Source organism: Bos grunniens, chromosome 4, assembly GCF_055505025.1.
Source record: "Bos grunniens cultivar Pamir isolate PY7600 chromosome 4, Bosgru_T2T1.0, whole genome shotgun sequence".
Taxonomy (NCBI): domain Eukaryota; kingdom Metazoa; phylum Chordata; class Mammalia; order Artiodactyla; family Bovidae; genus Bos; species Bos grunniens.
The window spans coordinates 21,444,747-21,457,371 of NC_141168.1; the positions used below are offsets into that span (position 1 = coordinate 21,444,747).

A 12,625-nucleotide genomic window follows, 5' to 3' on the forward strand; every position below is an offset into this window, starting at 1 on the left:
AACTGAGTGATGCCGTATTTGAGGAAAATGTATAGCCCTAAATGTATATATGATAAAGGAGGAGGCAGCGTCAAAAACTAACTCCCTCTGAAATGACTTACTTCAGTAAAAAAGAAAACTGCAGAATTTGTATGTCATCAAGATTTATCAGGACATGTTTAAAGATAATATAATAAAAAAAACCATGAGAATCTCAGCTCAGGAAAGATGGGAAGGTTGAGAAACATAATTTTAAATTAAGAGCAGTGGGTGGGTGGGAGCAGTAGGGAACACTAAAAATCAAATCTCCCCTTTGCAGCAAAATTCTGTAAATATATAAATTCTATAAATATGGTCTCCAATTTCTCTCGTTTTAAGATACACTTTAATTAGACCTGTACCTCTATCATTCTACTGAAATTTCTCTGAACAAGATCCCCAAATAAAACCTACATGTTATAAAATCAAATAGTAAAACCATCTCACTTAATCAGAAGCATTAGACCTGGCTGATTATGCCCTGTTTGCTACACTTTCTCACTTAAGCTTCCAGGACAGCACATTCTCTTGCTTTCCCTCCTAACCAAGGCGGGGCTTTCCAGTCTTTTGTTGGGTTCTTACTCTTTTCCTGATCCATCAGTGTTGGGGGTTCCCAAGGACTTGCTCCTTAACCCTCATCTATATCTACACTCACTTAAATCTTATCCAGCTTCATGCCTTAAAATACTATCTTTATGCTGAAAATTCCTAAATGTATCTTCAGCCCAAATCTCTTCCTTTAACTCTGGACTCATATATCCAACTGCCTATTCAGTACCTCCACTTCAGTGTCTAAAGGCATGTCAAAGGAACATGTCTAAACTAAACTGATGCTCCACTCTTGGTCTTTGCCATCTGGCAGCTGACAGTTCAACTGAGCTAGTTGCTCTGGCCCAACGCCCTAGTTTCAACAGTTGTAAATACCTGTGAAACCATTACCATAAACCAAGATCTAGAAAAGATGCTCACTAAAAGATTCCTGGTGCTCCTTTACAGTCCATTCTTTCCTTCCTCCCCTACTCTGTCCCTTACTCGAGGAAGCCGTGATCTACTTTCTGTCTCTAGAGATTAGCTTGCTTTTCATACACATGTGATTTCCTGTAGTTTTCACTTTTCTGCATCTGGTTGCTTTTTGCCAGCACTGTGACTTTGAGATTCATCCATGTTGTGTGTATCAGCTCATTACATTTTTATTCTATGGTATGGAAAGGGCATCAATAAAAGAGGTGATGGGAACAATGCAATTAAATTGACTTTTTCAAGGCTATATTAAATAATTTTCTTCTGTATTCAACTTGTATAGAAATTAAATAAGGCAAGTATTTTTCAGAGTCAGGAGTAAAATGGCTGTCTATCTTCTCTGTTTATAAAAACAGTTCCCATAATCCAGATTTCATACAATTTATTAATGATGATATGGTAGAAGCCACCTTGGCATTTATTAAAATCCTAAACATTAAAAAAACACCTTCTGTTGGTATCCTTGTCTTCTCAGTCCAAATGGGAGTCTGTTTGTTCAGAGGACACTTCAAGGATGTCACTTTGATACAGTTTCCATACAAATCATTGTTCCTGGGCTGAACTGTTTCCTGGTTTTTCTTGTCAGTTCCTAAAACACATCTCTGTTGGTCTCTGCTAAGCTTCTGAATCACAGTTTGGGAGCTGAAAGAAATTGGGTACTCTGATTTCAATATTAACAATGAACTATCTAAGAGTAGTGAAATGCCATGTTATGTCTCTATACACATGTCACAGTATGCAAGGTATTGTTACAGATATTACTTTACTTGGGGCTCTCAGCAGTTCTGATACAGACAGGATGGCCAATGTTATCCCCATCTTATATCAGAAAGGGAATGTTAAGGAATCAGAGAGGTTAAACTATTCGCTCATGATAACATAGCTAATAAGAAGGAGGGGCAGGTCTAGAATGTACGCCTTCTAACTCTAGTACTTTGTCTATTACTTTCTCTCATGTTATTTTCTTGTATTATTTCATTTACTTCCATAGATAAGATGTGAAAGTGGAATTCCATGGAATTCTCCAGGCCAGAATACTGGAGTGGGTAGCCTTTCCCTTCTCCAGGGGATCTTCCCAACCTAGGGATCAAACCCAGGTCTCCCACATTGCAGGTGGATTCTTTACCAGCTGAGCCACAAGGGAAGCCCAAGAACACTGGAGTGGGTAGGCTATCCCTTCTCCAACAGATTTTCCCAACCCAGGAATAGAACCGGGGTCTCCTGCATTGCAGGCGGATTCTTTACCAACTGAGCTATCAGGGGAAGCCCCTTAGATAAGTAATATATTTTTAAAAAGTTAAATATTAGTTTAAATTAATCAACTTTAGATCCAAGTATAGGAATGACCAAAGGTGGTTTCTTAACCTAAATTTCTAGTTTTTGAGGCAACAGAAGCCTACATATTTCAACAGAACCCATTGTTGAGCAGAAACTAAGTTCTTAGAAAAGAGGCCAAGGAAGGAAGAACAGGCATACCATGTTTCCTCTGTTGTGCAAATTCAGTCTGTTCTCATACTTAGAAACCCACTGTTGAGATGGTTGTTCAGATCATTGTTCCTGAAGACGGGGAAACTTGCCAAGGGGGCTTGTGATATAATAATTACTGGTTTAGACAAAACTACAGTGTTTATCTCTGCTATCCCTGACTTCTCTTCCTATCCCTTTTCTAGTTTTTAGGTACTAATATCAACCCTGTGTGACCAGTGCTTCAATTGCTATTATAGAAAGTAAAACATCTGACAGTCATTCATTCTGAATATTATCTTAGACCAGAGGGAGAAACTCAGTTAAAGCAATGATGACTGCATAGAAATAAATGTCTAGCTGCAGATGTTGGGCATCCACTGGGATAGTTTAAGGACACTGAAATCTCAGAAGCCTTCAAAATGCATCCCAGGGGCTCTCCTGTGCAGTCCTAGACGCTATGTCACAGATACTATGTAGACTGTGCGGACACAACTAGAAACTGTCATCAAAAAGTCACTTTTACCTGTTACTTTAATTCAAAATCAAAATCTGTTAAGATGGAGGAAAGGGAATGAGGTAATCTGGTAGAAGAAATCTGGTGTAGTTCTCCTACCTCAGATACCTTTTTAGAAGCCAAGCAGGGACTCGTCCAGGTATTTTTGCTAAAAAAGAGAATATACCATAAAATTTCTGAACTTAGATTTTAAGGTTAACAAAACTTAATTTTTTACTTTCTTGACAATTGCCTCAATTGCTAGCTTAATTCAACCTGCCACTGTCTCATTCAAACATATGAAATATATTCGTGCATATTTTCTCTAGAAACCTTTAGATGAAACTGTTTCAGGAGAAGAGCAAACAGCAGAAATATCTGTCCAATAATTATCAAGCAATTCAGAACTGCATTCTGCATGTCAGGGTCTAGGAAGGGCATCTACATGTATAGCAGATTGACTAACTTTTAGAGCCCCAACTCAGGACACAGCTATATCAGACCAAAGAATCAGGATAATATGTAATGAATAAATACTCATACACACATGATTATTATTTTTAACATATAGTATAAATTAGCTGTTTATTTAAAGTTATATATTATTCTGTATTATTTGCTATTCTGTTACATAAATGCCATTATTTAAGAAGAACAACAGGACTAGTTAACAGTGGCAGTTAGTAGTAATTAATAGTGGAACCAATTAAACAGTATGGGTGAGAATACTAGAACACTATGAATAGTGTTTTCCTCTGATGCGGATTTTAACTTTTTATAGAATATTTACATTTTATAGGCAATATTATTATGTCTTCTTAAGATACATAAGACCTTTTAAAAAGCTGAATGTAATACAGTAGGGCTAATTAGATATTACTTATAATTAATAAAAATTGACATGTTTATGTCCCATGATAAAATAAGATATTTTTGCTCTTTATGTGTCCTCTTCCAATCATACTTCTCTCCATTGCCTGCAGCCTTCAGTATATCCTTCTTTTATGTAGTGGTAAAACTGAAAACATTCAAAAGTCAAGGAGTGCATCAAGGCTGTATGTATATTGTCACCCTGTTTATTTAACTTATATGCAGAGTTCAGTTCAGTTCAGTCGCTCAGTTGTGTCTCTGATTCTTTGTGACCCCATGGACTATAGCATGCCAGGCTTCCATCACCAACTCTCAGAGCTTGCTCAAACTCATGTCCATCACATGTAGAGTACATCATGTGAAATGCCGGGCTGGATGAATCACAAGCTAGAATCAAGACTGTTGGAAGAAATATCAATAACATACATCATATGTGTATATCCATCATACGCAGAGTGAAGCATGTAAAATGCTGGGCTGGATGACCAAGCTGGAATCAAGACTGTTGGGAGACATATCAATAACCTCAGATATACAAAGGATACCACCCTTATGGCAGAAAGCAAAGAGAAACTAAAGAGCCTCTTGATGAAGGTGAAAGAGGAGAGTGAAAAACCTGGCTTAAAACTCAGCATTCAAAATCTAAGATCATGGCATCCAGTAACATCACTTCATGGCATATAGATGGGGAAACAGCGTAAGACTATTTTTGTGGGCTCCAAAATCACTGCAGACAGTGACTGCAGCCATGAAACTAAAAGATGCTCCTTGGAAGAAAAGCTATGACAAACCTAGACAGCATATTAAAAAGCAGAGACATCACTTTGTCAGTAAAGATCTGTCTAGTCAAAGCTAATGGTTTTTCCAGTAGTCACATATGAATGTGAGAGTTAGACCATAAAGAAGGCTGAGAGCTGAGGAACTGATGCTTTTGAACTGTGGTGTTGGAGAAGACTCTTGAGAGTCCCTTGGACTGCAAGGAGATCAAACCAGTCCATCCTAAAGGAAATCAGTCCTGAGTATTCATTGGAAGGATTGATGCTGAAGCTGAAGCTCTAATACTTTGGCCACCTGATGCAAAGAGCCAACTCATTGGAAAAGACCCTGATGCTGGGAAAGATAGAAGGCAGGAGGAGATGGGGATGACAGAGGATGAGATGGTTGGATGGTATCACCGACTCAATGAGTCCTCTTTGAGGAGGACATGAGTTTGAGCAAACTCTGGGAGATGGTGAAGGACAGGGTAACCTAGCGTGCTGCAGTCCATGGGGTCGCAAAGAGTCAGACATGACTGAGCTGAGCGACTGAACAACTGAGGTCACCTTTTATGAAGCCCACATTACACTGACCCCTGGTGGCAGGCCAATGCAATGACATCAAATTAGATATCCTGTCAATAAAGAAATATGAACATGGAATATGACTTATTAGCAAGTGAAAAGTGAAAGTGTCTGACTCTTTGCAACCCATGGACTGTATAGTCCATGCAGTTCTCCAGGCCAGAATACTGGAGTGGGTAGCGTTTCCCTTCTGCAAGGGATCTTCCCAGCCCAGAGGTCGAACTCAGGATCTTCCCAACCCAGGGATCGAACCCAGGTCTCCCGCATTGCAAGTGGATTCTTTACCAGCTGAGCTACAAGGGAAGACCAAGAATACTGAAATGGGTAGTCTATCCCTTCTCCAGCGGATCTTCCCAACCCAGGAATTGAAATGGGGTCTCCTGTATTGTAGGTAGATTCTTTACCAACTGAGCTATCAGCGAAGCCCCTTATAGCTTGCTGAGCTATGAGGGAAGCCCCTCAAGCAAGCAATAGCTTGACTTATTAGCAATAGCTTGACTGCAGTCCGTGGGGTCGCAAAGAGTTGGACCCAACTGAGCGGCTGAACACCAACAAAATTAGCAATAGCAGGTTTCTAGACTTGTAAGAATTAGTTTCCATCTTCCCAAAAATGTCTGTTCACTTTGTATCTACAGGCTTGTTTTAGTAGACTGACTTTTGGGCATTTGACTCTTCAGTTCAGTTCAGTTCAGTCGCTCAGTCGTGTCCGATTCTTTGCGACCCCATGAATTGCAGCAGGCCAGGCCTCCCTGCCCATCACCAACTCCCGGAGTTCATTCAGACTCACGTCCATCGAGTCAGTGATGCCATCCAGCCATCTCATCCTCTGTCGTCCCCTTCTCCTCCTGCCCTCAATCCCTCCCAGCATCAGAGTCTTTTCCAATGAGTCAACTCTTTGCATCCTTAAATTTGGGCTTCCCATGTGGCGCAGTGGTAAAGAATCTGCTTGCCAGTACAGGAGACACAAGAGACGCTGGTTTAATCCCTGGTTTGGGAAGATCTCCTGGAGGAGGAAATGGCAACCTACTCCAGTATTCCTGCCTAGAAAATTCCATGGACAGAGGAGCCTGGTGGGTGACAGTCCGTGGGGTCACAAAGAGTTGAATATGACTGAGCATGCATGCATATCCTTAAATTCATCATGTAGGGTTCTCCATGTCTACAATGTCTATTGTTTTTATTATAGATACTCTGAAGCACACTGGATATTATCAGATGTTAAACTTCTTTTTCTCAGGGAAGAGTTTTTTCAAAGCACAGATGTAATTCAAACTGAATGTGAATTTCAAATAAATTACAGTTTTTAGTGGTGTTCAACTTGACTGCTCTTTCTGGTGACATATTTTTAACTTCTGAGTCAGTCTTATTTCCCATAAATGTCACTTTTTTCACTGTATGAGTTTTTGTCATAACCTATACATAATATCAAACAACTGAGGTATAGTTCATCCTATTCTGTGCTCCTTATGACCTATTCAAAGATGATCGAATAGATTTAGAGAAACAGCATATAAGTTGTTTTACTGTGGTCCTGTCCTTTATTCCCTTCTTCAACGATTTACAAGTTAGACAAGGCTGTTCTTCTTGTCCCACATGTTGAAAATGTTACTTAATGGCAGACCAGCATTTTAACATCTTTTCTATGGCTATCAATAATGATAGCCACCTTGTAGGCACAGGTCTAAGGAAATACCCTCTTTCATTTCTGTAAAGTAAAAAATCTCATTAAGTACTTTGCATGTTCTGAGGAAACTAAAACGTGACCCAAAAAGTTCATTATGTTATCACAGGACAGCAAATCACTTTTTAAAATACAAGGTGTGCAAGACATTTAGGAGATCAGAATTTTTTAAAAATTTTTTCTGTTAAGAAATTGACAGACTGAAATATGCAAAAGTATACATTTTGTATTTTCATTGTCAGTCAGCCATGCAGATAGATGAGCAAAGTCTAGTATGTATTTGGACAATGTATTAACAAATCTGGTTGATGTTTCCTGTGGTTTCAAAAATAATCATAGAAATCAAGATTCTCTGAAACCCCATTTTTCAAATTCAACTACTTAAGAGCCAGAAGAAATGTATTTTTGATTCAGTGTATCATGTGATAACTGTTCAGTTCAGTCGCTTAGTCGTGTCCAACTCTTTGTGACCTCATGGACTGCCAGGCCTCCCTGTCCATCACCAACTCCTGGAGTTTACCCAAACTCATGTCCATTGAGTCGGTGATGTCATCCAACCATCTCATCCTCTGTCGTCCCCTTCTCCTTCTGCCTTCAATCTTTCCCAGCATCAGAGTCTTTTCCAGTGAGTCAGTTCTTCACATAAGATGGCCAAAGTACTGGAGTTTCAGCTTCAACATCAGTCCTTCTAATGAATACTCAGGACTGATTTCCTTTAGGATGGATTGGTTTGATCTCCTTGCAATCCAAGGGACTCTCAAGATTCTTCTCCAACACCACAGTTCAAAAGCATCAGTTCCTCAGCGCTCAGCTCTATAGTCCAACTCTCACATCTATACATGACTACTGGAAAAAACCATAGCTTTAACTAGACGGACCTTTGTTGGCAAAGTAATATCTCTGCTTTTTAATACGCTGCCTAGGTTGGTCATAACTTTTCTTCCAAGGAGCAAGCGTCTTTTAATTTCATGGCTGCAGTCACCATCTGCAGTGATTTTGGAACCCCAAAAAATAAAGTCTGCCACTGTTTCCCCATCTATTTGGCATGAAGTGATGGGGCCGGATCCCATGATCTTAGTTTTCTGAATGTTGAGCTTTAAGCCAGCTTTTTCACTCTCCTCTTTCACTTTCATCAAGAGGCTCTTTAGTTCTTCTTCACTTTCTGCCATAAGGATGGTGTCATCTGCATATCTGAGGTTATTGATATTTCTCCTGGCAATCTTGATTCCAGCTTGTGCTTCATCCAGCCCAGCGTTTCTCATGATGTACACTACATATGTTAAATAAGTAGGGTGACAATATACAGCCTTGACGTATTCCCTTTTGTATTTGGAACCAGTCTTTTGTTCTGTGTCCAGTTCTGTTGCTTCCTGACCTGCATACAGATTTCTCAAGAGGCAGGTCAGGTGGTCTGGTATTCAAATATCTTTCTGAATTTTTCAGTTTGTGGTGATCCACACAGTCAAAGGCTTTGGCATAGTCAATAAAGCAGAAATAGATGTTTTTCTGGAACTCTCTTGCTTTTTCCATGATCCAGTGGATGTTGGCAATTTTAATTTGCCAACAGATGTTGGCAAGTTTAATGCTTACTTTTTTCATATTTACCATGTGTTTAATGTTTGCTGTATTAGCTATTGCCAGAGACTTGGAATTCCTACAATAGCCTTATTTTTGTCTATCCTGTTGTCTTTGGGGTTCCCTAAGAACTACTTATCAGATAGAATATATGTCTTGCTTGCAGCTCTTTCAGCTATAAACTATGTTACTATACTGGAGTCATGTCAATGTGGTGGTAAGGCATGGGGGAAAGGAAACATCTTGTAATCTTTTGAAATCTTGGTCTTTTAGTGGGTCTGTGTCCTTGGGCTGTGACCTTAGTAAGTATTTCTTGGCTTTTCTTCCCCCTACCTTTCAGTGGGAGGGGGCTGGCTGGGCAGATGGAAGAAGAGTAACATATATCCAGAACATTCTCCCTAACAAAGGTGTACTCTCCAAATCCAGTCCTTCACGTATTGGAGGTAAAAGCAGCAAATCCCTTACTATGTTTACATTGTAGGTCTCTCTCTTCTTCAAAGAGTCGTTTTAGCTCTTATATATGGGTCACTCATTTTGAATTGTGTGTATGGTGTAAGGAATGAGCCCTACCACCTACTTCATTCTTTTGCATGTGCATATCTAGTTGTCTCAGTACCATTTTTAAGGCTATTTCTTCTTCATTGAATTGTCTTGGCACCTTTATTGAAACTCAATTGACAATGAATGTAAGGGTTCACTTCTGCATTCTCAATTCTACTTCACTGATCTCTGTATCTACCCTTATGCCAGTGCTGCACTGTTAAGATTACTGCAGCTTGGCAGTAAGTTTTGAAAATTTAAAGTATGAGTTTGTGAACTTTGTTCTTCTTTTTTGAAAATTGTCTTGATTATTCTGGCCTTTTATATTACCACTGCATTTTAGATTCAGCTTGTTAATTTTTGTTTCTGCTGAGATTTTGATAGGATTGCACTGAGTCTGTATATCAATTTGGTGAATACTGTCTTCTGATGTATGAACCTGGGGGAATCTTTCCATTTATTTAAATCATCTTTAATATATTTCAACAGTTTTCTAGTTTTCAGTGTAACAGTTTTCTAGTTTTCAGTGTACAAGTATTATACCACTTTTATTAAATGAACTCCTCAGCATTGTATTCTTTTTGATGCTTTCTAAATAGAATTGTTTTCTTAATTTCACTTATAGGGTGTTCACTGCTAGTATACAGAAATACAATTGATTTTTTTAACAGATTTATTGCGATCTAATTCACATACCATACACTTCACCCATTATTACAATTCTGCATGTTTTTTATCTTGCAACCTTGCCAAACTCTTTTATTAGCTTCAGTAGGTTTTGTATGTGCATATGTGTATGTATATGTGTGTGCATGTATTCCTTAGGATTTTCTATACATAAGATCATGTGTACTGCAAATAGAGGTAGTTTTACTTCTTTGCAGTCTGGATGCCTTGTATTTATTCTTCTTTCCAGACTGTCGTGCCTAAACCTCCATTATGTTGAATAGAAATATTGAGAGCAGACACCCGTATCGTGGTCCTGATCTTGGGGTGAAAGCATTCAGTCTTGTACCATCATCTATGACATTAGCTGTGGGATTTTCATAGATGGCCTTTATCAGGTTGAGGAACATCCCATCTACTTCTAGTCTGGTGAGTGTCTTTTTTTAGAAAAAAAAACATCATGGAAGATGTTGGCTTTTGCCAGACATTATCTCTGCATTTACTGAGATGATTGTGTGCATTTTGTTCTCTATCCTATTAATATGTATATTGTTTAATTTTTTAAAAACTTTTTATTGGGTAGCTCAGTGGTAAAGAATCCATCTGCCAGAATGGATAAGAAAGCTGTGGTACATATACACAATGGAATATTACTCAGCTATCAAAAAGAACACAGTTTAATCAGTTCTAATGAGGTGGATGAAACTGGAGCCTATTACAGTGAAGTAAGTCAGAAAGAAAAACACCAATACAGTGTATTAATGTATATATATGGCATTTACAAAGATGGTAATGATGACCCTATATGCAAGACAGCAAAAGAACAGACTTTTGGACTCTGTGGGAGAAGGCCAAGGTGGGATGATTTGAAAGAATAGCATTAAAACAGGTGTATTACCATATGTGAAATAGATCACCAGTCCAAGTTCAATTCATCAAACAGGGCACTCAAAGCTGGTGCTCTGGGACAACCCTGAGGGATGGGATGGGGAGAGAGGTGGGAGGGGGGTTCAGGATGCGGGACACACATACACCCATGGCTGATTCATGTCAGTGTATGGCAAAAACTACTACAATATTGTAATTAGCCTCCAATTAAAAAAAAAAAAGTATCCGTCTGCCAAGCAGGAGATGCAGATTCAGTTCCTGGGTTAGGAAAATCCCCTGTAGAAGGAAATGGCAACCCATTCCAGTATTCATGTCTGGGAAATCCCATGGACAAAGGAACCTGGTGGGCTATAGTCCACAGGGTTGCAGAGTTGGACACAACTTAGTGACTAAACAACAACAGCAAAAGTTGATTTACAATGTTGTATTGGTTTCTGCTTTACAGCAAAGTGAATCAATTATACATATATCCACTCTTTCTTAAGATTCTGTTGCCATATAGGTCATTACAGACTGCTAAGTAGAGTTCCCTGTGCTATACAGTAGGTTTTTATTAGTTATTTATTTCATATATAGTAGTGAGTATACGTCAATCCCAATCTCCCAGTTTATCCCTTTCCCCTTCCCCCCTTGGTAAGCCTAAGTGTGTTTTCTACATCTGTGACTCTTATTTCTGTTTTATAAATAGTTTCACTTGTACCATTTTTTAAAAAAGATTCCACATATAAGCGATATTGGGGCTTCCCAGGTGGCACAATTGGAAAAGAACCCACCTGCAATTGCAGGAGGTGAATGTTTGATCCTTGGGTTGGGAAGATCCCCTGGAATAGAAAATGGCCACCCACTTGAGTATTCTTGCCTGGAAAATCCCATGGGCAGAGCCTGGTGGGCTACAATCCACGGCATTGCAAAGAGTCAGACACAACTGAGCAACTAAGCACATGCACACTCTCACACACACATGTGCACACATAAACACAAGCAATATCATATGATATTTGCCTTTCTCAGTCTGACCCACTTCACTCAGTATGCCAATCTCTAGGTCCATCTGTGTCCCCGCAAATGGCATTATTTTGTTCTTTTTATGGCCAATATTCTATTGTATATATGTACCACATCTTCTTTATCTGTTCCTCAATTGATGGCCATTTAGGTTGCTTCAATGTCCTGGCTATTGTAAACAGTGCTGCAGTGAACAGGGGTGCGTGTATCCTTTCAAATTATGGCTTTCTCTGGATATATGCCCAGGAGTGAGATTGCTGGATCATATGGTAGCTCTGTTTTTAGTTTTTAAAGTTACCTCTGTACTGTTAAGCATAGTGACTGTACCATTTACTCCCACTAACAGTGTAGGAGGGTTCCCTTTTCTCAACACCCTCTGCAGCATTTGTAGATTTTTTTGATGATGGGTATTTTAACCAGTGGCAGGCGGTACCTCACTGTAGTGTTGATTTGCATTTCTCTATTAGTGATGTTGAGCCTCGTTTCATGTGCCTCTTGGCCATCTGTATGTCTTATGAATGTCTGTTTAGATCTTCCACCCATTTTCTGATAGGGTGTTTTTGTTTTTTTTTTTATGTTGAGCTACATGAGTTGTTTGTATACTTTGGAGATTAATCCCTTGTTGATGGCTTTGTTTGCAAATATTTTCTCCCATTCTGTGTGTTTTTGTTTTGTTTTGTTTTCAATGGCTTCCTTTGCTGTGCAAAAGCTTTTAAGTTTGATAAGGTCCCATTTGTTTATTTTTGTTTTTATTTTCATTACTCTCAGAGGTGGATAATTTTCGTTATGTTAAACCAGCCTTGCTTTTCCAGAATAAATCCTACCTGGTCACTATAAACTTTTTTATATGTTGCTGGACTCAGTTTGCTAGAATTTGGTCCTACTATTTTGTCTTAATTTTTAATAGATACAAAGGTAAAGAAGAAATGCTATTTATTTATTAGGCCCCTGGAACCCTAACAATTACCTTTTCAGAGAAACTTTCTCTGATGCTCCCTCATCCCCAGACAACTCCTGTATAATAGCACAGTAAGTAGCATTTATCCCATTATGTTTCTATTG

The 12,625-nt window shown here is 38.9% G+C and overlaps 2 protein-coding genes across 12 annotated transcripts in view; one reads left to right on the forward strand and one right to left on the reverse strand.

The window, feature by feature from the left end:
* Positions 1–12,625, forward strand: part of CYREN (cell cycle regulator of NHEJ) — a 194,372-nt gene that overhangs the window by 38,470 nt on the left and 143,277 nt on the right. The gene's annotated exons all lie outside the window — the stretch shown is intronic.
* AGBL3 (AGBL carboxypeptidase 3) overlaps positions 1–12,625 on the reverse strand; it is a 97,276-nt gene that overhangs the window by 10,972 nt on the left and 73,679 nt on the right. The window contains exons 16-17 of the mRNA XM_086395551.1: positions 3,119–3,167; positions 1,487–1,680 (exon numbers count right to left, since the gene is read on the reverse strand). Coding sequence (XP_086251677.1) covers positions 1,487–1,680; positions 3,119–3,167 — 243 coding nt within the window. The remainder of the gene's footprint in view (positions 1–1,486; positions 1,681–3,118; positions 3,168–12,625) is intronic.